This window comes from Rattus rattus, chromosome 13 (assembly GCF_011064425.1).
Source record: "Rattus rattus isolate New Zealand chromosome 13, Rrattus_CSIRO_v1, whole genome shotgun sequence".
Taxonomy (NCBI): Eukaryota; Metazoa; Chordata; class Mammalia; order Rodentia; family Muridae; genus Rattus; species Rattus rattus.
In genome coordinates this window covers 73226972-73248509 of record NC_046166.1, presented here as the reverse complement: position 1 = coordinate 73248509, position 21538 = coordinate 73226972, and the positions used below count along the sequence as shown (strand labels likewise).

Sequence of the window (21538 nt, the reverse complement as noted above, 5' to 3'; positions counted from 1 at the left end):
CACAACACAGCCTAGGCCTTTGCTTTTACCAACCATTCCGAGAGGCACACCCGGGACGCGCCTTTCACTCTTTACATGGGGGAGTCAGCCTGCTGGGGCTCCCAGGAAATGGAGGACTGAGGTTCTGATCAGGGGCGCTCCCAGCTGTGGTCAGCTCTAAAAGCGTTCTCCACCTGCAAATGCCTAGGTGAATGATTTTATTCCTGCCAGCGATGAGTGGGACTTGAGTCAGGTTACCGTCTCCTTCGGGGTTTTCCTCCTTGTTGTTGTTTCTGTTTCCTGACAGGTCTGTGCCTTTTCTTCACCATACAAGTTTTAGAAATTCCCTACGTACTCTGGATAATGCTGCTTTCCCATTCACGTGTGGACAGCGCTCTGCCTTCTCCAGATTCCTAGCCAGTTGTTCATTAATGGGTTTCCCAGTGGCTACCCACTGGCTATCTGTTGACTGTCAGTTGGCTAGCTACCGTTCCCGTTAAAAGCAAAAACCAGGCTTTTGATATTCCCAGTAAAACAGGGTCCTCAGTTCTCCTCTGAGCTGCCTGCTTCATCGAGTGACTTCCCACAGGGTCTGCTTATATCTTTGTTCAATTAAAATTATTCTCTGATTCCCCCTTGGGACTTTCTGGCTAATGTAACATTTTTTCCCAATGTTCAGAGATTTCCTATTACCTGTTACTCGTTTCTGGCTGGTCTGTTGGGGTCTGAGGATGTACCTCGTATTTTCTCCATTCCCTTAAGTTCTTGAGCTTTGTTCTCCCTCCCGCCCTGCCCCCAGGGTATGGCCTGTGTCAGGGAAACTTGTGGCTGTTCCAGAAGAGGCAGCACGCTCTACTGCGACTGCACAGAACCTCCTGGAAGTAGCAGTCAGCTCTGGCCACCAACAGAGCTCAGCTCTAAAAGCTCTTCCTGTTCATTTTCTATCTGCTACTGAACAGAAAGTACCTAGCCTCAACTCTGATTGCAACAAGTCTACCCAGCCTTTGTTTCCCTAGTTCTGACTCCCCGATTTCAGGTTTGGTTTGGGCCATGTGGGGTCAGCACGATGTCCCTTTCCTTTTCTCTCGGGATCCTTCCCTCTCGTGAGGTCCGCTTGTCTGGAGCTGGCCAGCCACTCCAAAATCCTCTCCATCCTTGCCTGGAAAGTGGAGCTAGCTTTTCATCTTGTGAATTTTCTAAACGACTTCAACAGGTCCCTAGTCTATACAAGTCACACCCCTCAAAGTACAACTAAGGGGCTGCCAGAGGATTCTTAGGGCTGGGAAAAGACTGTCCCAACTTACTTTTGCAACTTTTACCCTCCTGTAGAACATCCATCTCTCATGACTCAAAATATATCTGCCTTTGTCTGATACAAATGTGTTGCCCATGGCATAGTTAGGAGTCTTATCTGTTTTTCTACAACCGGACAATCTTCTAACAGGTGATCTACACTTCCCATGGTCACTGATACAGCTGGCCTCAGGAGAATCCATTTTGCAGTGTGTTTCCCAGTCCACACTGTTTGTTTTATTTTGCCTTAGTTTGCTGGTTCCCTATGGCAGCTTCTTTTATGATATTTGACATGCCATATATATATATATATATATATATATATAGAGAGAGAGAGAGAGAAATATAGATATAGATATATAGATATAGATAAATAGATATAGATATAGATATAAATATAGATATAGATATAGATAATGTTTTCTGTTCAGCTGACTAGTAATACAGAACAAGCAAAATGTTGCCCACACATGAAATTGAAAACCAAGATTGTCCAGAATACGTAAAGAAGTTCTAAAATTTGTAAAATGAAGAAAGACACAGACCAATCAGGAAAATCAGGAAGCACGAACATGTAATATTATATATAATATAGGTTATTATTATATATTATATATATTCTCAGGACTGTAAAACTTTTTATATATAATATAAAATGTAAAATCATAAAATCATATAATTGTATATAAATATATACACATTATACACTATAATATAATATTATATGGTAATATAATATATAACTATATTTATATCATGATTAATATATCCCGATATCTTAACTGCGTATCCTTGTAAGTGCTTTTGTGATTGCCTTGTTGACTGTAATGGACACATAACAAGTTTTCATCTTTTAGGACCAATCATACCACCGCTTCTTCACTCAACAACTGACCCTTACTTCAGAACTGGCCGGTGTCCGTCTGCCTGCATGGAAACTTCCTGGGCAATGTTGCCTTCAAAAGACATTGTCCTCGTTTGCTTTCTGTGGTGGCAAATGCACCACCACTCGGTGGGAGGAGGGGATTATTTGTCCTGTGCATCCGCATCCCAGTTGGTCATGGAGGGAGGGCAGAACAGGAGCTGAGGCAGAGCAGATCGTGGAGGAGCAAGGGTGCCGCTCACTGGCTGGCTCCCCAAGGCTCACCCCACCTATTTTCTCATACAATCCAGGACCACCAACCCCGGTGTGGCCCCCTCTCTCACCAAGCTCAAACCGAGAAAGTGACCCATGGGCTTGCTTACAGTGAGTCTGAAGGATGTTTCTTTCTGAGGTTCCCTCTTTGAGGGTGACTGTAGTCCTTACTGAGTTGACAAGCATTAGTCTGAACAATCACACAGAAAGCAACGCCTGCACCAGAGAGCGCGGGCCAGCATCCTGGCAGCTGCTATGCTTACTGTCTCCAGGAAGCTTGATGACCTGGTACCTTTCCTGTCGGCTTGAAGCTCATCCTGGAGACCCCTCTTAGATGGGGTCCAGGATTCTCTTTGTTTTAGTTCTCCACAGTTTCCTCCCCCTTTGCAATTTACAAGACTCACTCTCCTGACTCTGTTGGGTTTGCGTTTCCTTCTGTGTGAGTTGCAATTGGAAAGGGCATCTGGTAGCGGTGTTCCATGTCCTGACCCTCTTTAGGCATCTACCCTTGGAAGTTTGTTAGTAGACTGAGGGTGATTAGCCTTTACCCTCAGGGTCTCCGTTTTTGTCGTTCTGTTCAAGAAAAATCTTTTTAAATTAATTTAATGTAATTTCTCTTACTTTTGTCAAAGATGATGCTCTCTTTTGCTTTTTACATGTAGGAACCTAACCTCTCTGGCTATGAGTCTAGAGTCGTGTCAGCTGTGGTATTTTTCATTTCTCTGATCAGAAAACAGTTGTCCTCTGTGTTCTTAGCATAAGGCCATGCTGGCACTGGCTTCAGGGGCTAGATCCTGATCTTCCAGAATCTTCCTCGATGCTCTCATCCTTTACATGGCCTCCTTGAGTGCCCTTCCTAGGAAGCAGGGCACCTGCTCTGCAGTGTTGTACTTAATACTCTGTTAGGCAAGGTTATAAGTATGCATGGGTCTGTGTGTATGTATATGTACATGTGTGTACTGGGGAGGGTGTTTTCTGAAGGTTATCTGTGTGCGTGTGCATGTGTGTATATGTTTGTGTATGTGTGTGTATGTGTATGTGTGTGTATGTGTATGTGTGTGTATGTGTATGTGTGTGTATGTGTATGTGTGTGTATGTGTATGTGTGTGTATGTGTATGTGTGTGTATGTATATGTATATATGTGTGTGTGCATGCGTGCGTGTATGTGTATGTATGTGTATGTGTATGTGTGTGTGTGTGTATGTATGCATGCATGCATGTATGTGCAGCTTGATGCAGTTGCATTTTGGAGGCTGCACCAAGTGCATTTTAATTACTTTGTATTGAAAGCACATACCAACACTCAATAAATCGCCAACTCAATTTAATTGTCAACCGGTGGCAGTCCTAGAAGAATTAAGGCAAATAAATTGATATAATATTCCATAGCTTTATTAAATCGTTTTTATTAAAGCCCGTGTTAAAAAAACACAGCAGTAAATTTAGTAGATAGGGTGCTAACACTCTAGCTGTGAAAGAGGCGGAGTCTGAGAGTCACATGGTATGAAGGGCTCCAGAAGATTCCTTCTCTGGCCTATAAGACGCACTGCTCAGTGTCTTACTACTGATCATAATCACACAGCTAACATTTATCCATAACATATGATGAAGCTTAAGGCATGTGATTGTGTGCATGTGTCTGTGTGTATGCATATGTGTACATACTATTGTTTGCTGGGTACAACTGTTGATTCATTCATTCATTCATTCATTCACCCGTTCACCAACAAGTGTCCTCTGTGGAGAGGCTCCACTGTGCTGGACACCGGCCTGGCCTACTGAATACCCCAGTCTTCACAATGAATCCCCTTCCTTCCTGTGAGTCCAGCTCCAGCACGAAAACAACAGTTAGGCAGCATTTAGGTAAATCAGATAATCCACCAGATAATAACCCAGCTAAGCTGGGCCAGCGGGGGCCAGGCCCGTTGTTGGGGGTACACCTCAGTAGAGTGGAAGCTGAGTCAGGGGACCCAGGAAGGGGCATCAAGCACAGACCAACCAGGAGGCCAAGGACTTTGATTTCTGCCGTTGATGGAATTGAATACCCAGAAGAGCCAACGCTGAAGGGACCTGGCAGCTGGAGAGAAGTAATTGCCCACTACTCTCTTTCAATAAAGTCAGAATTCCCACGAGTATAATGTAGGCCTAGACTGAGAAAGAGACTAACTGTAAAAATGTCTACAATGACTGCATTGTGGGTTGACTTTCTTCAAAACCACTATTCTAGAGAAGATGGCTCCCATAACATACCTACTACACAAGTGTGAGGACCTGCGTCTCAGCCCTAGAACACATATAAAACCCCAGTACTGGGCACACAGACATGTACAGGTCTCTACGGCTCATGACCCAGCCAGCCTAGCATGATCAGGGAGCCCCAAGTATCAATGAGAGATCCTGTCTCAAAAAACAAAGTAGATGGCTTCTGGGAAATGACACCTGAGGTTGACCTATGATCCCCAGAGATTTGTACTTACATGTATAAGAACTTGCATGTACAAACATTCACATGCATAACCCACACATGCATATATGCCTACACACACACACAAATAAAATAAAACCATTATTCCATGTTTGGGGGGCTTATTTGCTAAGGAGTATGTAAAGGAGACAGAGATGGATAGGTGGATGGATAGATGATAGATAAATTAGATAGATGATAGATAGATAGGTAATAGATGATAGGTAAATAGATGGATGGATGAATAGATGATAGATAGATAGATAGATAGATAGATAGATAGATAGATAGATAGATAGATAGATAGATAGATAGATTGAATGCACATGCCCCCTCCCCATAGTCTTATATGTTTGAATACTTGGTCTCCACTTGCTGGAACTGTTTAAGAAGGATTAGAAGGTGTGGCCTTGATGAAGAAGGTGTGTCATTTAGGGCAGGCTTATAGATTTCAAAAGTCCAGGCCACTCCCAGTCAGCTCTCTCTGCCTCTTTGCTGCCTGATTATGTCTTACATTGTGACCTCTCAGCTTTGATTCCATGCTGTTCTTATCTGCCTGCTGCCATGCTCCATGCCATGTCAGTCACGGAATCGCCGTCTGAAACTGTAAACCCAAACTAAACTCTGTTATATAAGTTACCTTGGTCAGAGAACTTATCACAGCAGTAAAAAAGTAACTAAGATAGGTCAGATAGGTAGGTAGGCAGGTAGGTAGGTAGGTAGGTAGGTAGGTAGGTAGGTAGATCAATAGATGTTAGATAGATAGATGGATGATAGATAGATAGATAGATAGATAGATAGATAGATAGATAGGTAGATAGGTGATAGAAAACTTAGATAAATAGATATGGAGGGATAGATGATAGAGAATAGATAGATAGATAGATAGATAGATAGATAGATAGATAGACAGACAGAAGGATAAGAAAGATTCCTAATTGAAATACCCAAGATCAGAGCATTTTCTCAAGAAACATTTTCCCCCTATTTCTTTACAAAACTGCCTAAAATGTTCGGATCTCTATTGTACAGAGGTGCAAACAGTTCCAGGGATGAAGGCTTCTATCTCATGAACTCAGCAGACCTGGGAGGCCTGCTTTTTCTCTGATTGCCGTGATTACATTACTCTTGGAAGCTGTCACTTTGTATTTCTGACTCTGCCAGAAACTGGCTGGAAGTAGGAGAGCTGTGATCATGGAGCATCATGAAGTCAAAGATATAAAAAGCCCAGAGATGAAACCCACATGGATTTAAATTAATTTTACACATTAACGGGTAATTTTTTTTTTACCTATTTTTGGAAAGAAGTCTTGATTTAAAAGATTGACTCTCATATTTTGCCTATGTTGGCAAAATCTTGTCTTTTTCCTTCCTCTCCTGGAAGCATTTCGTGCACAGTCTGCTTTGCACTCTGTGTTCAAGACACTGATGGACCTGAGAGCCTTTGGAGCAGATGCTGTACCCTTCTGCACTCCTCTCTTTTTACACACCCAACTAGATCTCATTTCCCAGTTGTTTAGATACAATCACTGAGGCCTGGAAACAGAACAGGAGCTCTGGGGACAGATGCCACTTTTGTGACCTTTCTACCCAGTAGTGAATACAGAAACTACACAGATCCATGAAGAGCCCAGAGGCATGCACTGGAGACCTGGTAGGCCACCAGGAACATCCCTCCTCTGTGGCACACCGCTGGTCCCTGCTTGTCTGCTCTAGTAGATGGGCTAAGCCCAGTGCCTTCTCACTCATCCTTGGCCTATTAGTTCTTTGTTGCTGACGAACACTGTCATTTGTGTGCTGCAGTAGTCCAGAAGTTCTTATTCTGTATATCGGTCCAAGTGGGAGCTGCCTGTGTCTTCCAATGGCACTATTGCTAGAACAGTGATCCGTGAGCCCCCATCACTGCACACACACAATGTTCTACAGATGCAAAGACTATTATACCCACCTGAAATAGCCTCGGGGACTTGACTTTCCCAAGCGATGAAGTTAGCTCCCTAAAACAAGATGGCGCCCTGTGGGAAGGATTTCCCCCACTTTCTAACCCTTCTTCAGTAGGCGTGCTCTGCTTACCCGCAACTCTCTAGTCACAGACCTCAAACGGAAACTGGGTTTGGGGAGTAAGAGCAACTACGTAAGGAAGGTGCTTCCCTGAGTAGAACAGACTCCAGGGCCCAAGGAGATGCCAGCCTAGCTCCTCTGTCAATCATGGGTGGCAGTTGATTCTTCTTGGGTTATGTTGTTGAACATCCATTTTCATAAAAATGCTTTCCCCTCGTTCTTAATTGTATTTATCCCTTTAGCGCATAACTTTCTGTCCTTTCTGGAACGTAAATATTTGAGATAGTAATAAACAGCTGGTCAGGCTATGCCTTACAGAGGTCACGTGACCAGGCCAGCAAACGCATCGGGTGAGGAAGTAGCTTTTGGCTCTGGTCTGCTGAGGACAGTGGGCGGGGCCCTGTTGGTCCTGGCTGCCCTCCCTTGCCTCGGCCTCACCTCGCTACACCCTCATTCCTAGTTCTGTTGTTTTTCCAAAGCCGACACCGGAGTGCTAGTCCACAGTGCAGAAAGGCTTTCCCATGGCCTGTTGTTTCCTGTCCAAGTTCACTCTCAAGGCGAGCATAGCACACGTGTGCCATTGTTACGCATGCCCTTCCACCCAAATGACCTTCCCATCCCTCCAATCTACCTTAAATCCTATGGCCCAGTTTTCATGTTGCCTTGAGAACACGGTCTCCTTCATGTTCCGACAGTAATCACATCAACAAATTATTGGTGATTTTATTTCCGGATTTATTTTATTTCTAAGTGTGTGTGTGTGTGTGTGTATGTGTGTGTGTGTGTGTGTGTGTGTGTGTGTGTGTGTGTAGGTGGGTATGGGAGTATTGGGATCTTTGGAACACAGAGGTGTGGATGTTCTGGAGCTGAAGTTGTAGATGGTTGGGAACACCTGATACAGTTGCTAGGCACCAAACTCAATCCTCTGTAGGGGCTGCATGCACTCTTAACTGCTAAGGCATCTCTTATCCCAGATACATTCTTGTTGAACGTTAAACTTCCTTGAGATCTCTCTATGTGCTTCCTCCACACGCCTACCCCAGACTCATCGAATTCACCTGAGTTTGTGCTGTTGTTTTTGCCTGAGGCGCCTGGAGGGAGACAGGTTGTGTTGGGTGCTTCTGATTAAATCTTACAGAATAAGCCACGGTTCCTTCCATTTTCACAAGGACTTAAATACATTCACTAACTGATGGGATGGAGAGGGAAACCTCTCAGAAGGTAACGTGATTAGAGCAGACAGACTAAATCCCTGTGTGTCTGGATTTACCTTCTCACTTTACCCTTACAGCCGAGTGACTTCAGCATCTAAGGATGGATTTCTGTGTCTGAGAAAGGTGGTAGCAATATTTAACCTGCTTCTTTCCTGAGCTTATGAGTGGTATTAGAAGAATAATATGAACCTAAAGCATGGAGACCATTGCAGGGAATAGAATCCAAACCTTGGAGGTATTTTGTGTGTCCATATGCCTGAGCTGAAGTATACAGTCTGTGAGAAAAGATGAGAACAAGACAGCAATCAGAGCATCCAAAGTTTGCAGTGCTTCTCAAAGGCTCTGGATGTGCAGGCTTAGTCCTTTAGGCAAGGGAAGGAAGGCAGCCCTGCTGACAATTGTGAACAAGCTATGAACATAAACTTAGGCTTGGAGGAGAGGTGTGGATTAACTGTTTTTAGTCAGGCCTCCTTTGACTTGTAACAACTCTCTTATCATTCCAGGAAAATACGTGAAAAGGGAGTTCTAACATACTTTTACTTTTCCAAGTTTCCAGTCTACTAGGGTCAAGCTTTTTCATTAGTTCCCTCGGTCTGAGCCATTTAACATTAACGGTGTTGCTACAAGTATTCACCAGGTCTGTGACATCAATTCTGTTTCTTTTGGGGATGTGAGGTGTGTGTGAATGTGTATATCCATGTTCTCATGTGTGGATAAACATGGATGTGTGCATGCATGTGGCCTTGTGTGATGATTCGTGAAGGTTCACAGTGACAGGGGGTTGTCCTTGATTGTTTGCTACCTCATTGAGTCTGAGTGGAACCTAGAATTCACCAGTCTAGCTAACCAGCTTGCTTCAGGGATCCCTTGTCTCTGCCTTTCAATGGCTGAGTATACAGGGCACCTAGCTTTTGAGTTTGGACAAGCAGTGTTACTGCTGAAGTCTCCCCCAGTCCCTGGGTTTCATCACTCCCAATGGACATAACAAAACATACAGACTTTTTTTTTATCTTTTGTTCTTCTTTTGAGTCATAACTCGATATCAGGAAAACAGCAGCAAAACTAAATGTGCATTGAAATCATAACAGGATTTTTTTTTTCTGTAACGCTAGTTGTTATTAGTAAGAATAGTTCTTGAGTTTTTCAGAAATCACATCACCCAGATGTGGGAGGGCGAACTTACCTCTCACTAAGGTCTAGACGCAGCCATGCTTGTCTGTAAAAGCTTGCTGTGCCGCCTGGGGGAACTTCCTACCCTGCGTTTAAACCTGGGGTTACAAGGACCAGAATCCCACAAGTAAATGCCACTGCTCTGATATGCAAGCAAGCTTTCCTGGATTAGGAGGTGCCAATTTTGTTCAGTCCAAACCACAGAAACCATTTCCACATTTAAATACATTTGGTGCTGTTTGTTTCTTTTTATTTTGTTTTGTTTTGTTTGTTTGTTTTTAATGAAACAGAGACACATACATACCTCCATAACTACTTTCCAATGGCACAGGGCAGCTCACATGTGTAACCTCATCTACCTGAGAGGCGGGGGCAAGAAGACTGTGCTGAGACCAGCCTGGGGTGCATAGCCTTTCCTAGCCAGCCAGATGGGCAAGAGGGAAACTCCATCTCAAACATCAGCACATAATTAACAGGAAGCAAGGCCTCAGTTCTAAGTCTCACTTGCTTTAAGCCACATATTTTAAGATTCACAAAAGTGTTCCTCAATTATACAGTCTGGTTTTCAAATATCATTTTCCCATTTTCTTTCTCCCCTTGTCTCTTGTTAGCAGTGAGTGGAAATGAGATTCGCATCTGAAACACTGATATTCAGTGTTGGGACAGCTAGGGCACTGCCTTCTTTTAATTTCCGTAAACGTCAGCACATGCCTCTTTTCACCATTGGGTAAATAGTCGATGGGGGGAAAAATCAATTCTGAGATAAATGAACAGCAATATGACTTCACATCTGAATTATTTACAAAGATGATTTTAATCCTGGAGACGAAAGACTTGAGGTAAAAAATATCTCGGGAACCGGTTGCTAATAATTAGTATCGTCCAAAAGGCTGCAGGTCCAGGAGAAGTCTGGGGGCGTTGAGTAATCAGATCAGCTCACCTCACGGAACCCTGTTAATAACACTGCAAGGCGCTGTTGAGAAAGAGCGAACACGTGCAGCTGTGCTAAGCCTGCAGCCCTCCTGCGTCTCTCTCTTGCTCGTGAGTTATTGTTTTTCTAACCTCTGACGTAACTGTCAGTCTCACTTATGAGAAAGAACATGGGTTGGTGAGGTGGCTCGGCGATTAAGCGTATTTGTTGCTCTCTCAGAGGACCTGATTTCAGTTCCCAGAACTCACAAGTTGGCTCACAGCCAATTGTATCTCCAGCACGAGGGGGAATCTGAGGACCTTTTCTAGCCTCTTCGGGGTCCTGCATGGACACAGTGCACATAAACTTAATACACACACACACACACACACACACACACACACACACACACAGAAAAAGAGAGAGACAGAGACAGAGAGAGACAGACAGACAGACAGACAGACAGACAGACACACACACACATACAAACACACACACACACAGAGACACACACAATTAAATAAACATTTAAAAGGAAAGAGCAAGCACGAATTGAATCACTGTATCGAGTTCCGTCTTCACTTTTAATTGATATTCCCTAGCTGTGGAGCAGCATAAGAGACTCCAGGATCTGAGCAGGGGAAATAGAAACTATGTAATGGCCTCAGTTATGAGCTCGAAGTCATCCAGACTCTCTGAGACCCTGGGGACACCGTACTTTTTATTCCCTGCTGTGTGTTCCAGGCTGTACCATTCTTTTCTAAGGATCCTTGGTTCTGTCCCTTACAGACCTTCGGAGAAAAGGATTTTGTTTAAGGGAAAAGTAGTTTCCAAGCTGGGAAGTGTCTACACTGGAGTATGCATTGGAGGCTTGTGAAAACAATCGGTCCTCCTTACGGAACCGCTCCCTACTAGCTGGAAACAAATGCAATCTCCTGGTGGCTCTGGTCATGCTGCCTCAGCCAGCTTTTGAAGTGAAACGGGCCTTATAGATCTGATTTCCCTGGTTCTCTATGCACTGTGGTATGTGATCACACAACTAAACTAGAAGGGTTGTGGAAGTCTTCAGATTGCTGGAATATTATGTCTGGGGGAAAAAAATCACAGGAAGATTTTCAAGTATCCTATTCAACCTCCCACCAAACAGTTTGGTTTGTGAAGCTGTTTGGCCTTGGTTCGGACCTGTCTTAGAGAGCAGCCATTTTCCCCCCCCCCCACTGCATCCTCAGATAACACTTCCAGGCATACCATAAGCTCATTTAATCCACCGGGTTTAAGTCTCTTTCTTCTTTGCCAGCAGGAGGTCTCCAGGGGCAGTCTCCCTCTCCCTCCACACCCCTGCCCACTGGTTATTCAAGCCCATCCAGCCATGACTGAGTGCCTTGCAAGCCAGGGCTACAAGGCCACCCACATCCCTGGGATCCCAGCAGCACATTTTTAGTAAGTTCCCAGGGCTTCCCATATAGGAAAGGGGCTTCTGTGGGTCTATGAGCGGTGAGAAGCATCACGGCATAAGACGTGTTCAATGTAACCAGGCGAGCCCTGCATTGCTTGAAGCTATAGACCTCTAATGTCTTCCACAGAGAACATGGAGAGGGATGGAGACAATGTTTCTTGTTGTTGAGTTAAAAAAAAAAAAACAAAAAACCAAATGGACCCAGGAGTGAATTTTGTTCTGCTAATGTTTCTCCCTTCTCTTGAGCATAGCCCGGCATTCACGCATTGAGTCCATTGACGCTCTAAGCTGAATGCCAAAGGGCAGCATTGTCTGGTCAGGCAGACACGTACACACACAGGACAGATCACTTCTCTAATGCGCATGAGAGAGACTGGGAATTCTAAGTGAAAAACACGGTCTCCTGAACCCTTGGCATCTGACCATCATTTCTATAGACGTGTCAACGACAAGTATGCCCAGTGCTACGTGAACTCTATCCTTCCTGATCATACTGCAGTTGTGACCTTAAAAGAAAAAATTACAAATCAAGTAAGATAAAAGCCTACAGTAAAATCAAGACCCATGACACGCAGGGGAAGGATGCTTCCTGCACAGTAACTTCTGAAACCAGGATTGTGTCGGAGTTGGCAGAAACAGAAACAGACAGCTGGATCATTCCTGCCATGGCTGCCATGACCTCCATGGCTGCATTCTTTTTTTTTTTTTTTTAATTTTTTTTTATTAATTTGAGTATTTCTTATTTACATTTTGAGTGTTATTCCCTTTCCCGGTTTCCAGGCCAACATCCCCCTAACCCCTCCCCTTCCTCTTCTTTATGGGTGTTCCCCTCCCCATCCTCCCCCATTGCCACCTCCCCCAACAATCACGTTCACTGGGGTTCAGTCTTAGCAGGACCCAGGGCTTCCCTTCCACTGGTGCTCTTACTAGGATATTCATTGCTACCTATGAGGTCAGAGTCCAGGGTCAGTCCATGTATAGTCTTTAGGTAGTGGCTTAGTCCCTGGAAGCTCTGGTTGGTTGGCATTGTTGTTCATATGGGGTCTCGAGCCCCTTCAAGCTCTTCCAGTTCTTTCTCTGATTCCTTCAATGGGGGTCCTGTTCTCAATTCAGTGGTTTGCTGCTGGCATTCGCCTCTGTATTTGCTGTATTCTGGCTGTGTCTCTCAGGAGAGATCTACATCCGGATCCTGTCGGCCTGCACTTCTTTGCTTCATCCATGGCTGCATTCTACAAGTACTGCAGCCCAGCCTTTGAGCTGACTCACCTTTGCACGGTCACTCCGTTTGCTCAGAGAAGAAACAAACTGTATGGATTCCTTCCCTCTGTCCACTCCACAGCATCGGGCGGACAACTCGTCTTGGTCTTTCTCTTTCTTTCTTTCTTTCTTTCTTTCTTTCTTTCTTTTTTTTTGTTTTGTTTTTGTTTGTTCGTTTGTTTATGTTTTGGGGGTTGTTTTGTGTTTGAGGCAGGCTTTCCTCTGAATATCCCTGCCTGTCCTGCAACCTAGTTCTGCAGTCTGTACACCAGACTGGCCTTGAACTGAGAGATCTGCCTACCTCTTGTTTCCCCGGGTGCTGAGATTAAAGGTGTATGCCACCACCACACAGCAATAAACTAGAAAAATAGCAAAAATCGCACAAGAATGTGTTCAAATGATGCAAATTTTCCTTAACACGAAGATCCCCCCGCCCCCCCAAAAATCACAAGCTTACAGATGTAAAACATTTTAACATGAGGACTTCTAAACCTTCAACTGCTATCTCAGAACCACTGTATTTAAGAGTTGTTCAAGGGGGGCTGGAGAGAAAGCTCAGCTCGACTGCTAAGAGCCCTTGCTGCTCTTACAGAGGACCCAGGTTCAGTTCCCAGCATCCACTTGATAGTTCACAGTTGCCTGTGACCCTAGTTCCATGGGGTTCTGACCAGGCGGGCACCAGGTATAAAGGTGGTACACAGACAGACATGTGGACTAAACACTCAGGCACATTTTTTAAAAAATGAAGCATTTTTGTTAAAAGGTTGCTTAAATGGTTCATAACAATGTGCTTCTATGGTTAGAGTATTTTATTTGACACCTCAAATTAAAACATGAAAGCTGCTCTCAGCCTCTCTCCTCCGCCCGCACGGCTTTCCTTGGTTTTAAATCACATCTGAGACTGTCATGAACAGCTAACCCTGAATCGCTTACACTGTGACTCCAGCATGGCTCAGGATTTGGAAAATTTCTCTTCCATAACAAAAGGGGGGGACCTCAGGGCCATTCCCTGGGGAGGGGGCCATTCACTGAGAGAAGCCCTTTCATCGGATGTTACTCCATTTGGGCATCAGGATTCCTTCAGCAATTCTAGGGGACCTTGTCGAGTCACTGTCCTGAAGGCTGTACAGCTACTGCTCCCTCATGCCTGTTCTCACACGTCACCCACCCCCGGCCTGGTTCTTGCTGGTGAATGCTTGTGAGCTCTTCTATGACCAAGCTCTAGGGTCACATTTCACATCTAACATCTAGCCCAGCCCTGCTCTCCAGAGGACAGACCTTCGGGCTACTACTCAGCGCCAGTTCCGGATCCACCACATCTTCAAGATCCCTGTGAAGATTGAAGTCTGCGTTGTTTCCCTTTTCCTGTCGCTCCACTGGCCGTACCCCTTTCAAAACGCAGATCTTCTGCCAAACCTTCTACCAAGGCAAACATACCAACGCAAACGGTTAAAAACGGACTGACAGGAAAAGGGGCAAACCTTGCCAAGCTGCTCTGTCCACACAGTGGGTAGGTATCACAGACAGGCATCCATGGCATCTCCTTAAATCAGGCCCTGTGTTGTGTTATACAGTTGAGGACTGATCCATGGGCTCCAATGGTTTAATTGGGGTGCCTTTTAAGCCTTGGTGTAACAGTCGCCTCCCGTCTATAAATGCCAATGACTGTTCTGTGCGGCCTTCCGGGGAGGGGGGGATGAAGGAGGGTGACTTCCATCTTATAAATGGGTGAATTCCACCTGGTATGAAGCCAGCCGACCTTGAGCCAAGATGTGGCAGTGCCCCTGACCCTCCTGTGATTTCTTCTTTCTCTAAAATGAAAGGATTCTCCTTTCGGAAGCAAAATGGTCATTTTGTTACCAAAATAAGTTTCTCCTCTTAATGATAACACTTGGTTTATTTGGGAAATATCAAATGAGAATCAAATAGTCAATGTGAATTTTACTGTTACCAATACATCCTAAGACCACAAAGGAGGACAGATACTGGTACAGGTGTTTCTATGATGCTACGTGATGTTTAAAATGCTTCTTGTTTACACTGTACCAAACCACACTCGATAACATAATGGCGCCGACTTGTTAGTCAGAGATGCCAAACCCCTTTTTATCACCTCTGAGACCGTGATACTTGGGTTTCACAATCTAATAAGTTTAATGGATCTAAATGAAGCAGATTAAATGTTATTAGCCCCATAGTGTTTTCCTTTTGGGACAAGCCTCTGAAAATCATAATCTTAAAATCCCCCTGCGTCAAAGATGCAGAATGTCCAACTTCCATCTAGACATAGCTGTGAAGACACGCGCTTAGTTTTTAGTGAAGAACAGCAATGCTGGTGTTCCGGCGTCCCTTCCACGCACGTCTGCCAGTTCTCCTTTACGCCTAATAAATTTCCCTTAATCAGGACTAATCTCTAAAATAGAGTCTGAGGAATGTTCTGCGGTATTCTCCGAAGAGAGGGTTTATTCTGAGCTCAAGCTGATTATTGAAATCATCGGTCCGAGTTCCTCTTTCTGGGGAACCACAGAGAGCTCTTTGCAGGTTGGTTCCGTTCCTCCGGACTCCCTTCAGCACTTCAAGCCTTCCACACCCTCATTACGAGGGTTTGCTGATGGTCTGTGTGCATGAGCCTCACATTTTATAATGGACTTGGGAACTCGAGCGTTTCTAGTAAATACAGCAAAGCTTTCAAAAGAAAGAAAAGGGTCTTTTGGGTTTTTTTTGGGGGGGGGATTTGTTTTTGTTTTTCCAAAAAAGAAAAAGCAAGGGCTGGGGAGATCGTTCAGTCATCAAAGCATTCACTGTGAAAATGTAAAGAGCTGAGTTTGAGAACCTACAAAAAAACAAACCGAAACAACAACAACAGCAAAACAAAAACAAAAAGAAAGCAAGCACACACACATACACACACACACACACAGAGACACACAGAGACACACATACACACAGGAACACACAGACAGACAGACACAGACACACACATAGACACACATACACACAGGAACACACAGACAGACAGACAGACACAGACACACACATAGACACACATACACACAGGAACACACAGACACACACAGACACACACATAGACACACATACACACAGGAAGACACACACACAGACACACACAGACACACACACACAGGAACACACAAGAGAAGACACCATGACTCAGGAGATTGGAGGTGTTTTCTGTCAAATTCCCTGCCAAGTCTCACTGGGATCAGGTGCTCCCTAGAGTCACCTCACCTTGGAGACAGGCACCCCTGTGCTCAGGTCAGCATGATGCCAACTTCAAATCTGCATCTTTTGGAGGTTTAATGGAGGGTAACATCTGGCGTCCTTTCGGTTGTCCTGGAAAACGCTGTAGTGGAACTGTAGATGGGTGTTTGTCTGTCTCGGGGAGAAGGAGGGCACAGCCAGTGGGGAGCCCAGTGCCATCTGCTGACTGGAGGCCTGGGTTCTTTTGTCTGGGTTTTGACTCTTTGTTAGGAACGGTCTCTGTTACAGGCCTGTCTCACCTGGCTCTCTTACAGTTCAGCTGAGCGCTTGCTATTCACTTTCTGTCTTAATTCCCAGCTTAAACCTTGCTTCTGTTCCTTTAGTGGCTTGGCGAGAGGGTGGGGCACGCATGCTTGACTCACTACATCCTAGCCTATCTTATTACTTCTATCACTTCCCTGATGCTTCTAGAACGCAGGCTTTAACCTTTCCGCAATCCCCCCCAGCTTGAGCAGTTACTCTTGGCAGCCTTGTGTGCTTTGTGTGCGATGTACAGTCTAGGAGGCTTTCCAAGCTCCTAATTGATGTTTACCTGCAGGCTTGCTAATTACAGTGTTCCTGAACCTTACATTTTACTTTCTCTCCCATCTGAGCTCACTCTCTTCCTACGTGAAGCAAAGCCTCCCGGTTGTGTCTCTGTCGACGCACTGTGTCTGAGGGCGCTTTTTCTGGTTTGTGCAACGTCTTCACTCCGATCTGCGTTTTGAGAGCCGGCTCTGTCAGACAGAGTGCCAGGCCATGTTGACTCTCAGCAATTCCATCCCTGTCTCTTTACTCTCTTGCTTCCAGTATTTCTGTTCTTTTCTCTCCTGCCTCCACTATTTCTGTTAAGAAGTCAGTATCTGCTCTCATTGTGGGTCCTTCGGATGTCAGCACATTCTTCCTTTGGTTTTGTGTTTATTCTTTGAAGATTTCATACATGTATACAATAGATCTTGATCATACCCAACCCTCATTCCCTTCTTCCAGCTCATACTCCTATCACAGCTCCCTCTAACCGCATGTCCTTCTAAATGTTTTGTTTGGGTTGGTGGGTGGGTGGTTGGTGGGTGGTTGGTGGGTGGGTTGGTCAGTCAGTTGGTTGGTTTAACCCATCCAGTCCAGTTAGCGCTACCCGGATGCATGCAGGAGTTTTAAGATCATCCACTTGGGCTTTTGAAGAAAAGTGCCTATGTCTCCCCCATGCTGTATGCTGAATGTGAACAGATACAGCACACAGGAGATGGCCTCAAGAGGTCTCACATTAGCAGAGGGGAGCAGAGGGATTTTAAAATGCACTCAGTGAAGGGTCACATCGATGTCACACACGATGTGATGGGAGACCCTGACTGTGACTTACATGAGCGCCTGGACAGAAGAAGTTGGGTGATAGGGCGAGCAAAGCCATAGCTAAGAACACAGGCTCCGATGCCACCTTCTCTGTGTGCTGTCGGGCAAATGTATCTGTGCCTGGGCTGCCCTGTCCACAAAATAAATAGCACTGACTTTTAGAGCTCCTAGGAGTTACCTGCTCTTGCTAGCCCTCCACAGCATCCACTAGCTGAATAAATTCTATGTACTCTCCAGAGTACTCTATGGCTTTCCCGGTTCATTCCATAGTGGGTAGAAGCAGTCTGCAGAATTGTCTCACGTGCAGATCATCCTTGAGGCTAGAAAAAGTACTAAGGGACCATCCTGCTTTGGAGACCTTTCCTATGGATGCTTGGAGACTGAGGGAGGGATGGAACAGTTGACCAGGAGCCCAGAGATGTCCACATTGAGGTCCTGCTGCCATTCTGATCACTTGTTCACGTGTATAAGGAAATCTCTTTTGCTAATGGGCACCCCTGTGCTGTCTGTAGAGAATGTGGACAGGGATCTGACCTCTGTGACTTTCAGCGTTTTAAACTGTCAACCCAGAAAGCACCTTGCATGACTAAACAGCCCACCCAGGTGTGGGTTCAGACTTAGACCGGGACTGCTGGCGAGGTTTGTCTTTCTGGGCACTGTTCTCCGTGAGAGCCATGCTACATGTCTTACAGAGCTCTGCTCTCTCTAGTTTAATCAGAAGTCACGATAGAGCAGAAGAAGTGCTGTAGCCAGGCATTTGGGGCCCAGGAGACGAGAGAACCATCTTCTAGTTTTTTTTTTCTTCTCACTTCTCCCCTGGCTTCTAGAATCTCATTCTTTTTAAGAATAATCTTCTTCTTCCTCTTCTTCTTCCTCTTCTTCTTCTTCTCCTCCTCCTCCTCCTTCTCCTCCTCCTCCTGCTCCTCCTCCTTCTTCCTCTTCCTCTTCCTCCTCCTCTTCCTCCCCCTCTTCCCTTCCCCCCTCTCCCCTTCCCCTTCTTCCCTTCCCCTTCCCCTTCCCCTTCTCCTTCTCCTTCTCCTTCTCCTTCCCCTTCCCCTTCCCCTTCCTCTTCCTCTTCCTCTTCCTCTTCTTTCTTCTTCTTCTTCTTCTTCTTTTTTAAACAGTGTTAGAATAGCCAAAAACGGTGCCTTTAATGGTCTGCATAATAGAGTTCCACCTGCTGGCAAAAAGGGTGGGGGTACTCCTAAGAGGGTAACCTTTCACCCCATTGCCCAGGCTGAAATAAACTGGACAGCCAAGGGTCAGTTTTCAGGAACCTCTGTAAACGAAGTAGAAGCAGCTAATTCAATTGCATGTCAGGTGCTGTCCAGCAAAAGCTGGGCCTGTGCCTGTGTTTGGAGGCTTACCATCTGAGAAAGCGCCCAGCACCTAGACAAATGTCTCTGTTCCATTGTCCTCCGTGTTTAGTGTGGCTAGACACCCTAGCAGGTGGCAAGTGTGTTCTCAGACACAGCTAGCCTTCCTCCAGCAGGCAGCATGTTAATGGATGTCTCTTATTACTCCTGTGCTTGGGAACTGTTTTGATATCAGTATGATCAGGTTCTAGCAACTGTTCTGGGGTGGGGAATGGGGGGTATGTGTCCTTGGGCTAAAGTATATGACTGAGATGAGCTATGTCATCCTGAGATTCCTGCCGAATGTGTGTTAATGGATAAGTGGTTCCTGCGTTGGGGTAAAGCTTGAAAAGTCTTGTTTTTCTAAAAGCAAATCCATTCAGAGAGGAGTTAAATGAAGAGAAAATACAAGCTGGCACAGAAGTGTTTGTAAACTCAGGAAATGCGGGGCAGGCTGATGCTGCTTTCTCTAGTACCCTCAGGAAGTGAGGTACATGCTAATGACTCTGTGTACCTCTTGATGACAATGTCACACTATCTGCGCGGAGGTCATTTCTCTCTCCCTGGACCCATACTGTTGCCAGTGGTCCTGCAGCTGGAGGTTTGGAAGGCCACTGACTCTTTGCACCTCAGCCCTGCCCTTCCCCTGCCATTGCTGTCACACCCCGATCCCTCTCCCCGCCTTTCCCAGCTCAGCTTGGTCACCACCTCTGTAGCTACCTTGCTTTTTCCGTTCCCCTGCAGGTTATCCATCAGCTGAGGCTCTCCGAGAATGAAAGCGTAGCTCTTCAGGAGCTGCTGGACTGGAGGAGGAAGCTCTGTGAGTCCAGAGAAGGCTGGCAGGAAGCCGTGCAGCACCCAGAGCCCCGCGCACCTCCACCACCACCCTGCAAGAAGCCGACACTCCTAAAGAAGCCGGAGGGGGGCTCCTGCACTAGGCTGCCTTCCCAACTCTGGGACAGCAGTATCTGATACAGCCTGGACTGTGAGCACCTGTCAGAGCTGTCTAGTGACTGCGGGCTGCTTCTGCAGGAGGCTGCCTTCGGATGCCTGAGGTCTCCTCTCCAGGCATCTCCACAAAAGCACAGGACACTAATGATGACTACCCAGGACCTCCTGCGTGTGTGAGCGTCTGCGTGTGCCCACTGGTTCCTTCTCCATTTCTTGATAGCACACTAAATCTTAGGGCCACCCTGCTTCCAGATAGCCAGAGGCAAGGAGGCATGTGGCTGAGGTCAGAGGTCAGAGCGGTGGGGGGAGGTCCTCCAGGCAGCTGTTTCTAGTACACCCCACAGTGGCCACGACCCAACCGGTGGCTGTCATATGGTGCAGCACATAGGATGTGTGTTTCGTTTCTTTGTAGTTGTCTGTCATTAGAATTACAAACCCAACGATGTTTTACATGTTTATTACCGTATTTTATAACGTTATGCAACTGGTGTGTTCCCTTTCATCAGAATACAAATTTAAAAAAAAAAAAAACATTTCTAGGGATTTTTTTTTTTAATTTTACGTGCTTATTTTTAACCCAAAGCCCCCGAAGGCGTGGGGACTATGCGTTGCCTTGGCTTTAACAGATGCCTACAGCAATGCTAGAGTTTATGTGCCCTGTCCCTCTACTCTTCCCTGCACCCAGCATCTCCCTTGGGTACATGTGGCTTCAGCATTCACTGGTTAAGCTTCGTTCCCACCCAACCCCTCAGTTCGGTGTAGATGACAGGATGTTTACGGTTCAAAACATATGGCTTCAAGTTCCTAGCTGATGATACAGGACTTTCAACAGGACTGACAAGCAGGCTGAGTCTCGTGGGACAGAGCAGTGTGCTGCCCTCCCTAGGAACACTGCATGACTCCCTTGCTGTATGCCCGACCGGCTGTCGTGCGTGTGATGGCCTTGCTACTCCATGTCTTTCTGCCCACTGTCCGTGAGTTCTGAGCGGTGGCTCTACCAGCCATCTGCCACCTCCTCCCACCACTTGGACCTGTTCACTCATTTCCACCGTTGCAGAGCTTCTGTGCCAATAAAAGGGTGCAACTGTAATCTGTCTCAGTCATTTGTGGTCAGGGCTGTCTTCTGGGAGTTCTTGTCTCCTGATCAGCTATGTGTAAGCAACTGAGAGGAGAGCTTTCACCCAGCCTTCCTTTACATTCTGGCCTTTATAACCATTTGTAAGCTTCAAGAAACTATACACAAAGAGCACAAAGAGAGTGCACTGTGTTAGAAAAAAAAATCTAGGAGTATCTATAGCAATCAAGGCACAGTAAAGGACGGGGTTGGGATGTGAGAGCTCTGGGTTGGTAGCTTCAAATTGAAAGGAATGCCCAAGGAGAAGTGACTTGCTATACCTAAGAATTAGCTCACCTGAGAACCACAGCCCCTCCGGGACATCATGACAGGAAGAATGAAACATCATGGCTAACTACAAGGCCCTCCAGAAATCGAGGAGCTGCTTGGCTTGCTCCTAGCCAGGTCTGTCCAGCCTCTCTGTCACCTCTTCACTTCCATCTCTCCGAATTGAGTCCACAGGCTGTGGCAGAGACAGCTCCTCACTGACACAAAACTGCTTTGGCCTCCACCAGTCCTCATAGATTGTGAATACCAATAATCTGGGCTGATTTGGACCGTTGAATG

The 21538-nt window shown here is 45.8% G+C and overlaps 1 protein-coding gene across 1 annotated transcript in view; it reads left to right on the top strand.

Moving 5' to 3' along the window:
- The window catches only part of Myo16 (myosin XVI), a 382886-nt gene extending 361939 nt beyond the window's left edge, over positions 1–20947 (top strand). Inside the window, 1 exon segment of the mRNA XM_032918632.1 lies at positions 19651–20947. Within this exon segment, the coding sequence (XP_032774523.1) occupies positions 19651–19878 (228 nt within the window). The 3' untranslated portion in view covers positions 19879–20947.
- The last annotated feature ends 591 nt before the right edge of the window (positions 20948–21538 follow it).